Here is a 13,375-nt window from a genome sequence, read left to right on the forward strand (position 1 = left end):
CGGCGCCCGCAGCAGCGGTAGGCCGGTAGCCGCTCGTGGTATGCCGGCGGCACCCGCTGCTGGTAGGCCAGCGGCGACCGCTCCCGAAGGAGGATTTGTGCGCGTGCTGATCAAAGACAACGTGGACATGATAGAGCGGAACAAAGACGAGGAGACGAAGCGGTTCCTAAATCCTGAAAACATCCACTTCGACTTTGGCGTGCTGGTCCGGATCAAGGAGTGCATAGTGGACCTGTCCATGGAGCATTGGAACTAGCCTTGAAAGTACTTGTACATGTCACCAACATCAACCAGAACATACCTAGCTCTGCATCTGCACAGACAAATTCATGGGGCTCTCACTTCACTCTCAGGAGAGCAAGCATGGTAGGGAGACGAGCGCAAGTCGCCAGGTGCTCCGCAGGCCGCAGTGGCGTCGAGGATTCTGTGGCCGGCGGCACCTGCTGCTGGTAGGAGTAAGGGTATACTTGGCATTTACAAGTGTGTTGATACCTTCTTTATGAAGATATATTAATATATAGGTTATAGTGTCCAGGTATAAATTGACACTGAATTGATGGGTCTATTGGCAAATACTTCTTTTTCAGTGTCCAGCAGCTAATTTGTGAAAAGTAATCATGGCGACGGAGGCAGCGACCGCTGGCGACCGCCGCAGGAGGAGCCGCGCTCCAGCGGGTGGCACCGCTGCCGGAAACGATGATGGCGAGGAGCAGCATCTCAACCCCTTCCTCGACGCAGCTCCATCCGCCTCCTCGAGGGTCCAGTTCAGGTGAGTGCTTTTCTTGCGGTTGCTCTGCATGAGCAGTTTGTATTGGCTCTGCATAAGTGTGGCCCCCCGCTCGATGTGTTCTACAACTGCGGGCGCAGGAATGTGGCCTCACGCGCGCGGTGGGTGGAAGAGGCCGGTGCCGCAGAGGTGGTGGAGAGCAAGGGCAAGCTGTGGCTGACCACCGGCGTCACCCGGGGCGGCAAGCTGTGCTACAACGTCGAGGAGATAGGGTACGCCACCTGTTCGATGAAATACCGTAGCTGTGCAGAATAATCAGATTTCTTGTGGTATTTGATTGTACTGGCCCTTTAGTCATGGTGCGCTTTGCATCCAGCACGCCAAGCTTATCCTTCGCTGCTTGAACGTCTGAGCCATTTGTTAATAGATTATGCATGAATTTCCATGTCATTGTTTTTCATTTTCAAGTATTTGAGTTTCTGATGAAGCTATGCAGGTTCTTGGTTGAAAGGGGTGCCTTGATTTTTCTCAATGACAAGGATGAAACGATAGGAACAGAAGCCATTTATGAAAAGATTGCTGGAGGAAAATATGGGTGTTCCTAGGATGCCTTCCAAGCTTATAAGCACTTGAAATCGCTTGGTTATATTGTTGGACGATATGGTGTCCCCTGGACCAGTGGCGGAGGACGCCGAAAATTTTAGGTGTGGCGGTGGATTACTAGATTATGTTCAAATATTATACGGAAATAAAGGTTCACAATAAAAATATGGTTTAGAAGTACCTCAAATGAAGAAAAACACGTAAAGTACGCATCAAATCAACAATTGGACCAAAGAAGCTATCAAACAAAGAGAAAACATAAATTAGTAACGAAATATTAGAGTTAAAATATTAAATGTAATAGAAGATACACAAAATTAGGAACAAAGAGAATCTCGACGTTTCATCCTGGAACTATTTGCGACATATATAAACGCTAAATATATATATATAGGAAGAATTAGAGAACATTTTAGTGGTTCTTGGACTCGACCAATTATTTCCCCTTCTACTTAGCCTATCCAAAATGGTGTCCGCCATTATTTTACAAAAAAAATAAGGAGAATTGAAGCAAAGACAGGAACAAGTGGATGGAGATGAACCTGCTAGATCATTATGCTACCTGTCGTTAATGAAGCGAGGTTGCACATATATAGACATTACAGCTAGAATATAGCTAAAATTATTTGATGCGCCCTTAGATGGATTTAGTACAATTTTTAAGACTTTTTTATGGGGATATCTAGTACTAATAGTAAAGGGAAACAATAGCGCATAGTACAAATGTTTATCATAGAGTAAAAGGATCCATCCAGTATATGTAGGAACAATAAAAAACAAAAGAGTCATGCATACCGACCCTTAGCTTCCCCTGCCTTGAAGAACTTGTCGCCACTTTTGGACCAATAACCATCCAAGAGTGTTGCTCCCGTTCTGAAGCGTCCCCCCATCAGGGAAGACTTAAAAGTGTCACTTTATCAGTCCCAGGAGGCTGATAACACTTTTATTACATCAGATGGTACATCACCGTACAACTCTTCGCGGTAATGGGCAGTGAAGCGCCACTATCGCGAGGATTACAACAAAAACCCATATTACTACACTAACTACGAACAGGGGGTCATCAGAGTCTTGCGCGATGCGGAGCTCCAACGGTGACCTCACCCATAGGCAAGACTGGGTGCAGGACGGGACCCTACTCGTCGTTCTCGGGGATGTAGTCGGGATCCTCCACTGAAAAGTAAGAACGGGGTGAGTACAAACGTACTCAGCAAGTCCAATCACACCCACGGGGGGATACCACAGAATTAAATGCACAGGAAATATTCAAGATAGGGGTTAGGGTTTATTCACGGAAAACTCGTTTATATGCAGGGGTTCGTTTTGGAAAACATTTTCAAAATAAGTTTTCAAGTATCAAAGAACACACGAAGTGGATCCACACAGGATTCACGTTTAAATGGCTACCGGACTCCCCGTCCGCCGTAGCGCACGGCACTGCTGCCGGATACTTTCCAAACAACTCACACCAGCTTAACCATTCCCAGAGATAAACACTAGTTATGTGACCACACCGTAACTTGCCCAATACCGTGGGCACGGCTATTCGAATAGATTTTAACTCTGCAGAGGTGTGCAACTTTACCCACAGGCGGGGTACCACAACACGAACACCTTAGTGCCGGTGCAGATCCCAACAAAGCCATTACCCACCTTAGCTAGACCTGACTAGCCACCACGGGATCCATCAAGGGGTCATTCGACCTATCTCCGAGGTTTAACCGGGGCATAAGTCACACAGATCTTATCCCTTCTCCTTGATCACCCGTTGCTCTCAGCTCTCCTGGTGGCTATCAGACTAACTAGTGGGATTTATGCTAAGCCGTTGCCCATACAACGGTCAAGTGGTTCGCACGACAAGAAGCTAGGTGAGATGTCACATCAACTCGGTCCTTAGGGGTGACAAGATGGATATCTCCCTTCCTCGCTCAACCACACAGGTACGAGCACACCAACGGCAATTCACACAGAAATGCCATCCATCCCGTCTAACTCACTTTTCAAAACCACATTTTATCCCTTCCCACACACACGCATTTTCTCTATAAATCAGGCGGTAAAAGTATGGTTATTTCAAACAAGGGTGGCTATCCTACCAGGTTTCCAGCACGCAAAACAATGCAATTTTTTTTTTAAAAAAAACAGGCCATTGGGTTGTGTTTATAAAAACTAGGACAAAACATGCATCAAGGGCGGAATTGAACTTGCCATCGTCAAACCCTTGCGGAAAGTCCTGATCGGAGCACTGTCCTTCGGGTTCGGGGTCGCAGTACTGGTCCTCAGTTGCTTGGTCGCGGTCGGGAACCTCGTCGTTCACTCCGTGTCCTACGACGCAAACAAACAGACACACAATCAAGCGAAAGAACTAAAAGCTTTTACCGATAGGCTTGAATCGGAAATAATTTGGTTACGGAGTTAGGGGCAATATCTCTGGGTGGTTTCTTAATGGCATAGCTAAAACTATGCTAGAAACGGAGTGGTAAAGTTTCGGGTCAATCGGAGGTCGTTTCGCACATAAAATGACGAGCTAAAGGGGGTTCGGGTGGTTGAACAGGGCTCTAGGGGTTTATTCGTAAGTATCCGGAAAGAGCGAGGGCCTTTTTGTAAATCTTATAAATTCTCGGGGCATGCTAAAGAGTGTCAAGTGTATCTAGGTTCAAGTATTAGAGGGTTCTATTTGAATTAATGGAAAGCACGGGGTTTCTTTTGTAAAAGGGAAGTGAATAAGGGGATGCTCATAGGAAGGAGGGGGTTTTTGGAAAAAAAACCAGAAAGGGGAGGGGGGTTTGGGTAAGAACACCCTTCTCCTTCCTCTCCCCCGTGCAAAACAGAGGAGGGGGGGGGCAGGGCGCCGGCGGTGGCCTGATCCGGCCGGCCGGGGCATGGCGGCGGCCCGGGAGTGGGGGAAAAGGGGGAGGGGCGCGTGGGAACCCCATCCCCGGCCTCACCTTGAGCCGCGGTGGAGCGAGGGGGCCGGGCGACGGTGGCCTGCGGGTGGCGGCCGAGCGGCGTGCGGCGGCGGAGCTGGGAGCGCGTGAGAAGGGGCTGGGGGTGGTGGCGCAGTTTGTGGAGGTGCCGAGGTGCGGGGGAGGGCTACTTATAGGCGGCCGCGTGGAAGAGCGATGGAGGTCGGTGGGGAGGGCCGGCGGGCGGCGCGGGGTGCCTTCAATGGCGCTCGGCCGCTTGCGGTTGTCGCGGAGCGGAGCACGAGCGGCGGGTGGACGGGACGTCTCGGCAAGCGACGGGCGGCGCGGTGGCTTGGCGCGACCGGACGACGGGGGAAGCGGCCGGCGGTACCGCGCGTGGGCGCGCACAGGGACGGCCAGCGGCGGGGCGTGCGCGCGGCTGGTGGACTGGCGGACACGGGCCCGGCGCGCACGTGACGGGGCAGGTGTGGCAGCGGCGGGCGACGCGTCGCCGCTGCTCGGCGCGCGCGTGTAGGCGGCGTGCGGCACGGCGGCCGGCGTGGCACGCGGTGCTCGCGCACGCGTGCGCGGGTGGCGCGACACGGCACGGGCCAGGGGCGTGGCGCGGCACGGCGCACGGCCGGGCAGGGGCTGGCGCACGGGTACGCGCGCAGGGGGAAAGGGCTGGCGCGTGCGTGCGCGAGTGGGAAGGAGGGGCGGCGTGGCTGGTGCGGCGAGGTGCAGCCCGGGCCGGCGGTGCTCAGGAGCAGGAGGAGAGAAGGGGGAAGGGAGGAGAAGAAGGGAAGGAGGAAACAGGAAAAAGGGAAAAGGAAGGAAAGAAAGAAAGAAAGAAAGGGAAAAGAAATTGGAGAAAGGAAGAGAGAAGAAAAGAGAGGAAAAGAAAGAGAGAGGGGGGGGGGGCGTGTCGGCGCCGGTCGCGGCGACGTCCGTGGCCGGTCGGCCACGCGCGCGCGGGATTCGCTCGCTGCGCGAGAAAAGGATTGTGCCGGCGTTATTCGCGGCGGATGAACGCGCACAGGTGGCAGGCCTCCGAGCGGCGCGGGATAAGACGGCATAGGGTTTTAGTGTCGGTTAGAAGGGTTAGGGCTAGGGTTTCGGCAACGAGTGGTTTTTAATCGGAACACTCTAGTGCGTGGTTTACTTGGGTAAATTTTCAGGGCGTTACACGTTCCTACACAGCCTCAAGTAAGAGGCAGGGCAAAACCACGGTTAGGCCATCAGACGAGCAAGGCGACTCCCGTAAATGGTTAGCAGTAAATCCACCATTATTGTTGTTCCAAGAAGATGTAAAAAGAAAAGGCACCACAAATAATCAAGGAGGCAAACTAATTAACCTCTCTTAGATCTGCTGCCGATGATTGCTGTCGTTCCAACACATCACGTGCGGGCGGCGGGCGGCGGCGCGCGGGGCTGCGGCCTGCGGGAGGCGGGCAGGCGGGGGCGGGGCCTGCGGGCGGCAGGCGGGCGGGGGCGGGGGCGCGGGGCTGCGGCCGGCGGCGCGCGGGGGCAGCGGCGGCACGCGGGGCCTGCGGGCGACGGCGCGCGGGGCCGGCGGCGCGCAGGCGGCGGCGCGCGGGGCCTGCGGGCGCGGGAGTGCGGGGCGGCGGGCGCGGGAGCTGCAAAGTGCTAGTGGGGAACTGGGGATTGGGGATTGGGTTAGAGTTTTTTTAGTTGGGCCGGGCCGACGTATTCCCGCTTGGGCCGGGCCGAGGTGTGGCGAGCGCCACACCTCGCCACACTGGGCCCTCCGCCACTGCCCTGGACGATGAAGAATAGCGGTACTTGTGATACTACTGTTCCTCCCAGTGTGGTGCACACTGATCAGAGCTTCAATAGAGTTGACGGCACCTGCAGTAACATAACGAAATTGCTGAAGGAAATGCACATTGATGAGATATCTCCATCCTTTGAAGTGTATTTGCCTAATAGCAAATTTAAAAAATCATCCCCAGGCGCCCCTAGTTTCCTCTTATGTCTGTTAAGGTAATGTTCCTTTTATCCAGTTGATTACAGTTTCATGTTCAAACAATGTCTAAGTGGACTCTCACTTAATCCTCATTGTGACTGTTTTATTGCAACTTATCTCATTTTATTTCCATTGTCACCAAATTTTATCCTGAAGATAGGATAATAGCTGATTTTGGTCATGCATTAGGCTAAGAGTCTGTGCAAATTTATAAAGTGCAGATACCGTTACGAAAGTAAAGAAAAAAAGATGCCAAGATGACTTTTGGTTATAGCATATGAATAAAATTTATTACGTAATAGGGTTGCTCTCATATACTTTGTTGATCAATGTTTGTATCAGACTATCACAACTTTGACTGGTTCACTTAAAGTCCTAAAAGAAGACATTGACATTGTTTTTCAATCTGGTGCAGGAATAAGCCCCCCTCAAGGATTGAATTGGAAATGGTGGAAAACAATTTTGGGGGTATTCCTCTCAAGTATTGCCATGTGGATAATGGGCGGGTCAGCTTTCTTTCATTCGACAAAGTTGCTCTTCCAAGATTGCCCTGATGGATGATGTGTAGCAGGCATATTTGTTAGTGCTCCTTGTTGTCACCGATCTTGTAATTTACATAGAAATAGCGAGATCTTCATTCTGTGAGATCTTTGCCTCACCAATTATTCTTGTTTGAAGCATGGTTAGTTTTGTTTTTGTTTTGCTAGATTACTGACTGCCTGATACTACATGAGATGTTCCATCTTGAGCTGAATGGGTCTTGTTGAGATACTGATTTATACCTGATACTACATGAGATGTTCCATCTTGAGCTGAATGGGTCTTGTTGACATACTGATTTATATATTCTATGGACTCTGTGAACCACAATTTTCTTGCACAGGCCATCACAAAAACAACCGCTGTGCTACGTGATTAATGATTAGGCACTTGCACAACTCCAGAGTCATGTGCTCTAGGCCGAAGTCCCAAATTGACATGAGAGTTTAAAATTGAGACTACGCAAGTAAAGCACATAATCACGTAAAGAATATAGATAAGTAAACAAGAAATATGCTCGTTTGGAGAAAACTTTCAATTATATGAAATTGTGCTACAGAACATTGACATAAACATGGATATCTCCCAAATACACAAACTCTACAAAAATAATCTTGGAGCTCATTGTAAATTTGGTTAAGAAACAATAAAAACGGCCTGCTTCAGAAACTCTAAGTTAATAGTGACCCCTTCTACAGTACAAATCGTTTCAGGTTTTGCTGTATCTTGAAGCTGCATTATCATTTTCGTATCCATTGTTCTTCCCCTTGATGAAGAAGAGGGAATTTCCACACACATTAAAGGATGGACTTTTCTGCGTACTCAGAATCAGCAATTTGCTCTAGAGTCCAGATTCTACAGAGGTCTGTGAAATCATGTCTAGTCTTTGCTTCTGAGGCTGCACCATAGCTGTAAGCCTGTAATACACAAAACATGATGTATTGAAAACCAGGACCTTGTGGGTTATCATTCAGCAAGGCTATATCTGACGTTAATATTCTGACACATGTCAGGCATGGTATCTGCCATATACCATAAATCATGCCAACATGTTCAATGGTTACGGTTTACCAACAATTAATTCTAATGTAACATACTTCCAAAGATTGATGGATAACCCAAAAAGGCAGTCTCAAGTGCCTTAGTAGCTAGCATGGGAACAAGAAGCATAATAATGTTATCATTAAATAATTCAATTCTGTACATTTGATTAGAGGTATGTTCTTCAAAATGTATTACTACTAAGGTGCCTGAAGTTCATTCCAACTCTGTGCCTATTCAGTAAGCAATGCATCATGTCAACTAATTCAGAAAAATGCAACTAAGAATTGAGGATCTTCATATATTTATCATGAAGAGTAGAAGATAAAGCATTTCAACCTTCACTAATGAGTGCAAGCGTCTCATACTGGATTGAAGATTCAGGACCAAAGGACTTCTGATCCTCAACTTGGGTTTCCTGACAGCTACCTTTCATCTTTTCATGCAAAACAAATTTATCTTTCACCCATACACAATCCAGAATTGTGCAGGCATCATTCGTAGAGGGGTAGTACTCTCTGAAAGCCTGTGGAAATAACCAAAAGAAAATGAGGCAAAGTTATTCATTGAAATCATTATATCTTCTAGAAAGTTCAGATTGTGCGAGAAGTGAAAACACAGTCTTATACAGTACATTCCATGATATATAAAATAACAGTATTGCTGGTGTGGAAGCAAAACATACCTGCACTCCACCGATGCTAATCTTAACAGCCTGCTTCCTATCAGTAAGATCTGTAACCTTATTATATAATGATACAACATCAAGTAACATCTGTGAAACAAGTACCAGAGGGTCAGAGTCTACAGCAAAAACTCTGTTGGGAAAAGAGAAAGAATAACAATATCAGCCAGCATGTGATTCCAAAGTGAAATTTCTTAACTTATTAGGACGGTGTATGCCAGAAATTTATTACAGTATTTTCCTGATACAATCTTAGTCATGCCTGTGGATTGTAACCCTCACCTGTTGGACCAGGACCCTTATTCGTGCAAGCAAAGAAAGCACTGCTGTACAAAGATCAATGAAGAATGATCTAGCAAGTAAAAATGTTATCTGACTGTAATGTAGGTTAAGGAACTTTGGATATCTTTCAACCATAGAGATATGGTAGGAAGTTATATCTGCTTCCTTTTACAAGGCTAATCCTCAATGGTAAGCCATGACTCACTTATAGCCTAGTACAAGTGGACAACTGGTTCTATTAGGGGTTATAAGAAACTAAAAGGGACATGAGAAAAGAAAACAAAGGATACGTTGCTGCCTTCATAACAGGTTCAGCCATTTGCAAAGGACAGAGAAATTTTTGGCTGAGATTTGATAATTGATATGATACGAAGTTGGGTAGAGTATGAAATCTCACTTCCAGGCTACAGCGTCAATGCTCGGAAACACAAAACATACCTGGGATAACAAGCGGGCAACACCCAAAAGCCTCTCATGATGGCTGTGGTTTGCACCAGGTTTCTTCTTAGTCTGCCTACATCAGAATCCAGAAAAAGGCTAAGTAACAACCCGAGGAATTTGTAAGGAGCGCAAATGCAATAGCAGACTGACTTGGTCGGGACGAGGACCGTGTTGGCCGGCTTGCGGCATGCGAGGACGGGGAACACGGCGTTAAGGACCTCGGCGAGCCCGGCGCCAAGCAGCAGCTTCAGGTCCCTCCCCACCTGCGCGCACAGACACACGTGGACTCGTGTCATCACCGAGCGACTCGCCAGCCGAGATGGGGGTTATTCGGGAGGATGTGGAGATGCGGCGCTCACCTTGAGGAGGTACTGGAAGTAGGCGGCGCCGCGGTGCTGGTTCCGGTGCTTGTACACCAGGCGCTCGAGCACCCCCGCCTCCGCCTGCAGGTGACGCAGCGCCGCCCGAAGCCGCTGCTCCTCGTCTCCCTCCGCCGTAGAACCCGCCTCCGGCCGCGGCCGCTGCGACATGGCCGACGGCGTGTGAGAACGCGGTGGCGGCGCTGTCCGTCCGGTCCGGTGCTGTTCCTGTCTCTTGAACCGATTTGGGCCTGGGCGGGCGAGGCGCGGCCAGATGGGCCGCGAGTCCGATCCAGCTAGAAGAGTTCGACGACTCGATGGGACTGGACTTAAATGGAATCTCATCAACATCCGGATTTTTTGGTGGGAGTTCGAGGACTCGATGGGACTGGACTTAAATGGAATCTCATCAACATCCGGATTTTTTGGTGGGGGTGGCGGCGTGGATGCAAGGATCGAACTGTATCTGCAGAGGGCGACGTAACCAGACATTAACACCGGACCTTTCTGAAGCCACTACTACCCATCCACACACACACAAAAAATACAACTGCCCCATGTCCAACTTGGTCATTTCGCTGCCCGTGGGCCTGTTTGGATACGATTATAATCGGCTTTTGGGTGAGAAAAATCGAGAATCGAAATTAATCGCGCCAAACGGTCCGCGCTTACTTCGATTTCCTCCGCCGCTGCTTCAGTTGGCCGGCCTCCTTTGCACGTAAAATCGAAAATCAGAAAACGCGGTCGCAATCACGATTCTGGAGACTGCCGATTCGCTGCGCGGCGATTCCGCATGCCGCGGAAACAAACAGGCCCATGGTGGGGGTGGCGGCGTGGATGCAAGGATCGAACTGTATCTGCAGAGGGCGACGTAACCAGACATTAACACCGGACCTTTCTGAAGCCACTACTACCCATCCACACACACACAAAAAATACAACTGCCCCATGTCCAACTTGGTCATTTCGCTGCCCGTGGGCCTGTTTGGATACGATTATAATCGGCTTTTGGGTGAGAAAAATCGAGAATCGAAATTAATCGCGCCAAACGGTCCGCGCTTACTTCGATTTCCTCCGCCGCTGCTTCAGTTGGCCGGCCTCCTTTGCACGTAAAATCGAAAATCAGAAAACGCGGTCGCAATCACGATTCTGGAGGCCGCCGATTCGCTGCGCGGCGATTCCGCATGCCGCGGAAACAAACAGGCCCATGGTGGGGGTGGCGGCATGGATGCAAGGATCGAACTGTATCTGCAGAGGGCGACGTAACCAGACATTAACACCGGATCTTTCTGAAGCCACTACTACCCATCCACACACACACACACAAAATACAACTGCCCCATGTCCGATGGTGGGGGTGGCGGCGTGGATGCAAGGATCAAACTGTATCTGCAGAGGGCGACGTAACCAGACATTGACACCGGACCTTTCTGAAGCCACTACTACCCATCCACACACACACAAAAAAAATACAACTGCCCCATGTCCGATGGTGGGGGTGGCGGCGTGGATGCAAGGATCGAATTGTATCTGCAGAGGGCGACGTAACCAGACATTGACACCGGATCTTTCTGAAGCTACTACTACCCATCCACACACACACACACAAAATACAACTGCCCTATGTCCGATGGTGGGGGTGGCGGCGTGGATGCAAGGATCGAACTGTATCTGCAGAGGGCGATGTAACCAGACATTGACACCGGACCTTTCTGAAGCCACTACTACCCATCCACACACACACACACAAAATACAACTGCCCCATGTCCGATGGTGGGGGTGGCGGCGTGGTTGCAAGGATCGAACTGTATCTGCAGAGGGCAGAGCTGGGAGGGGGATTTATAGGGGTTAACACGGGCAGCGAAACCGGACATTGACACCGGACCTTTCTGAAGCCACTACTACCCATCCACACACACACACACACAAAATACAACTGCCCCATGTCCAACTTGGTCATTTCCGGTGTCAATGTCTGGTTACGTCGCCCTCTGCAGATACCGTTCGATCCTTGCATCCACGCCGCCACCCCCACCATCGGACATGGGGCAGTTGTATTTTTTGTGTGTGTGTGTGGATGGGTAGTAGTGGCTTCAGAAAGGTCCGGTGTCAATGTCTGGTTACGTCACCCTCTACAGATACAGTTCGATCCTTGCATCCACGCCGCCACCCCCACCATCGGACATGGGGTAGTTGTATTTTGTGTGTGTGTGTGTGGATGGGTAGTAGTGGCTTCAGAAAGGTCCGTTGTCAATGTCTGGTTTCGCAGCCCGTGTTAACCCCTATATATCCCCCTCCCTGCTCTGCCCTCTGCAGATACAGTTCGATCCTTGCATCCACGCCGCCACCCCCACCATCGGACATGGGGCAGTTGTATTTTGTGTGTGTGTGTGTGGATGGGTAGTAGTGGCTTCAGAAAGGTCCGGTGTCAATGTCTGGTTACGTCGCCCTCTGCAGATACAATTCGATTCTTGCATCCACGCCGCCACCCCCACCATCGGACATGGGGCAGTTGTATTTTTTGTGTGTGTGTGGATGGGTAGTAGTGGCTTCAGAAAGGTCCGGTGTCAATGTCTGGTTACGTCGCCCTCTGCAGATACAGTTCGATCCTTGCATCCACGCCGCCACCCCCACCATCGGACATGGGGCAGTTGTATTTTTTGTGTGTGTGTGGATGGGTAGTAGTGGCTTCAGAAAGATCCGGTGTCAATGTCTGGTTACGTCGCCCTCTGCAGATACAGTTCGATCCTTGCATCCACGCTGCCACCCCCACCATGGGCCTGTTTGTTTCCGCGGCATGCGGAATCGCCGCGCAGCGAATCGGCGGCCTCCAGAATCGTGATTGCGACCGCGTTTTCTGATTTTCGATTTTACGTGCAAAGGAGGCCGGCCAACTGAAGCAGCGGCGGAGGAAATCGAAGTAAGCGCGGACCGTTTGGCGCGATTAATTTTGATTCTCGATTTTTCTCACCCAAAAGCCGATTATAATCGTATCCAAACAGGCCCACGGGCAGCGAAATGACCAAGTTGGACATGGGGCAGTTGTATTTTGTGTGTGTGTGTGTGTGGATGGGTAGTAGTGGCTTCAGAAAGGTCCGGTGTCACTGTCTGGTTACGTCGCCCTCTGCAGATACAGTTCGATCCTTGCATCCACGCCGCCACCCCCACCATGGGCCTGTTTGTTTCCGCGGCATGCGGAATCGCCGCGCAGCGAATCGGCGGCCTCCAGAATCGTGATTGCGACCGCGTTTTCTGATTTTCGATTTTACGTGCAAAGGAGGCCGGCCAACTGAAGCAGCGGCGGAGGAAATCGAAGTAAGCGCGGACCGTTTGGCGCGATTAATTTTGATTCTCGATTTTTCTCACCCAAAAGCCGATTATAATCGTATCCAAACAGGCCCACGAGCAGCAAAATGACCAAGTTGGACATGGGGCAGTTGTATTTTTTGTGTGTGTGTGGATGGGTAGTAGTGGCTTCAGAAAGGTCCGGTGTCAATGTCTGGTTACGTCGCCCTCTGCAGATACAGTTCGATCCTTGCATCCACGCCGCCACCCCCACCATGGGCCTATTTGTTTCCGCGGCATGCGGAATCGCCGCGCAGCGAATCGGCGGCCTCCAGAATCGTGATTGCGACCGCGTTTTCTGATTTTCGATTTTACGTGCAAAGGAGGCCGGCCAACTGAAGCAGCGGCGGAGGAAATCGAAGTAAGCGCGGACCGTTTGGCGCGATTAATTTCGATTCTCGATTTTTCTCACCCAAAAGCCGATTATAATCGTATCCAAACAGGCCCACGGGCAGCGA

The 13,375-nt window shown here is 50.3% G+C and overlaps 2 protein-coding genes and 1 pseudogene across 2 annotated transcripts in view; 1 reads left to right on the forward strand and 2 right to left on the reverse strand.

The window, feature by feature from the left end:
* The window catches only part of LOC112892054, a 30,827-nt gene extending 29,189 nt beyond the window's left edge, over positions 1-1,638 (reverse strand). The window contains exon 1 of the mRNA XM_025959118.1: positions 1,512-1,638. Within this exon, the coding sequence (XP_025814903.1) occupies positions 1,512-1,543 (32 nt within the window). The 5' untranslated portion in view covers positions 1,544-1,638. The remainder of the gene's footprint in view (positions 1-1,511) is intronic.
* LOC112892058 lies at positions 397-7,040 on the forward strand (annotated as a pseudogene).
* A 237-nt stretch (positions 7,041-7,277) lies between these two features.
* Positions 7,278-11,362, reverse strand: LOC112891651. The gene is made up of 8 exons (XM_025958561.1): positions 9,572-11,362; positions 9,363-9,475; positions 9,210-9,285; positions 9,062-9,090; positions 8,772-8,865; positions 8,490-8,579; positions 8,144-8,330; positions 7,278-7,680 (listed from the first exon to the last, which is right to left on the reverse strand). The coding sequence occupies exons 1-8, from the start codon at positions 10,061-10,063 to the stop codon at positions 7,643-7,645; spliced, it is 1,119 nt and encodes a 372-aa protein (XP_025814346.1). The 5' UTR covers positions 10,064-11,362; the 3' UTR covers positions 7,278-7,642.
* Between the last annotated feature and the right edge of the window lie 2,013 nt (positions 11,363-13,375).

The sequence above is a fragment of the Panicum hallii genome, chromosome 5, assembly GCF_002211085.1.
Source record: "Panicum hallii strain FIL2 chromosome 5, PHallii_v3.1, whole genome shotgun sequence".
Taxonomy (NCBI): Eukaryota; Viridiplantae; Streptophyta; class Magnoliopsida; order Poales; family Poaceae; genus Panicum; species Panicum hallii.

What these genes read in the sequence shown, in the direction of transcription:
- LOC112891651 (XM_025958561.1), bottom strand. Translation starts at nt 10,063, where the DNA reads ATGTCTGGTTACGTCGCCCTCTGCAGATACAGTTCGATCCTTGCATCC. An exon ending in ACGGTCCTCGTCCCGACCAA is followed by an intron (nt 9,286 to 9,362) that starts GTCAGTCTGCTA and finishes ATTCTGATGTAG; the next exon opens with GCAGACTAAGAAGAAACCTG. An exon ending in CCTGTTATGAAGGCAGCAAC is followed by an intron (nt 8,866 to 9,061) that starts GTATCCTTTGTT and finishes CCTACATTACAG; the next exon opens with TCAGATAACATTTTTACTTG.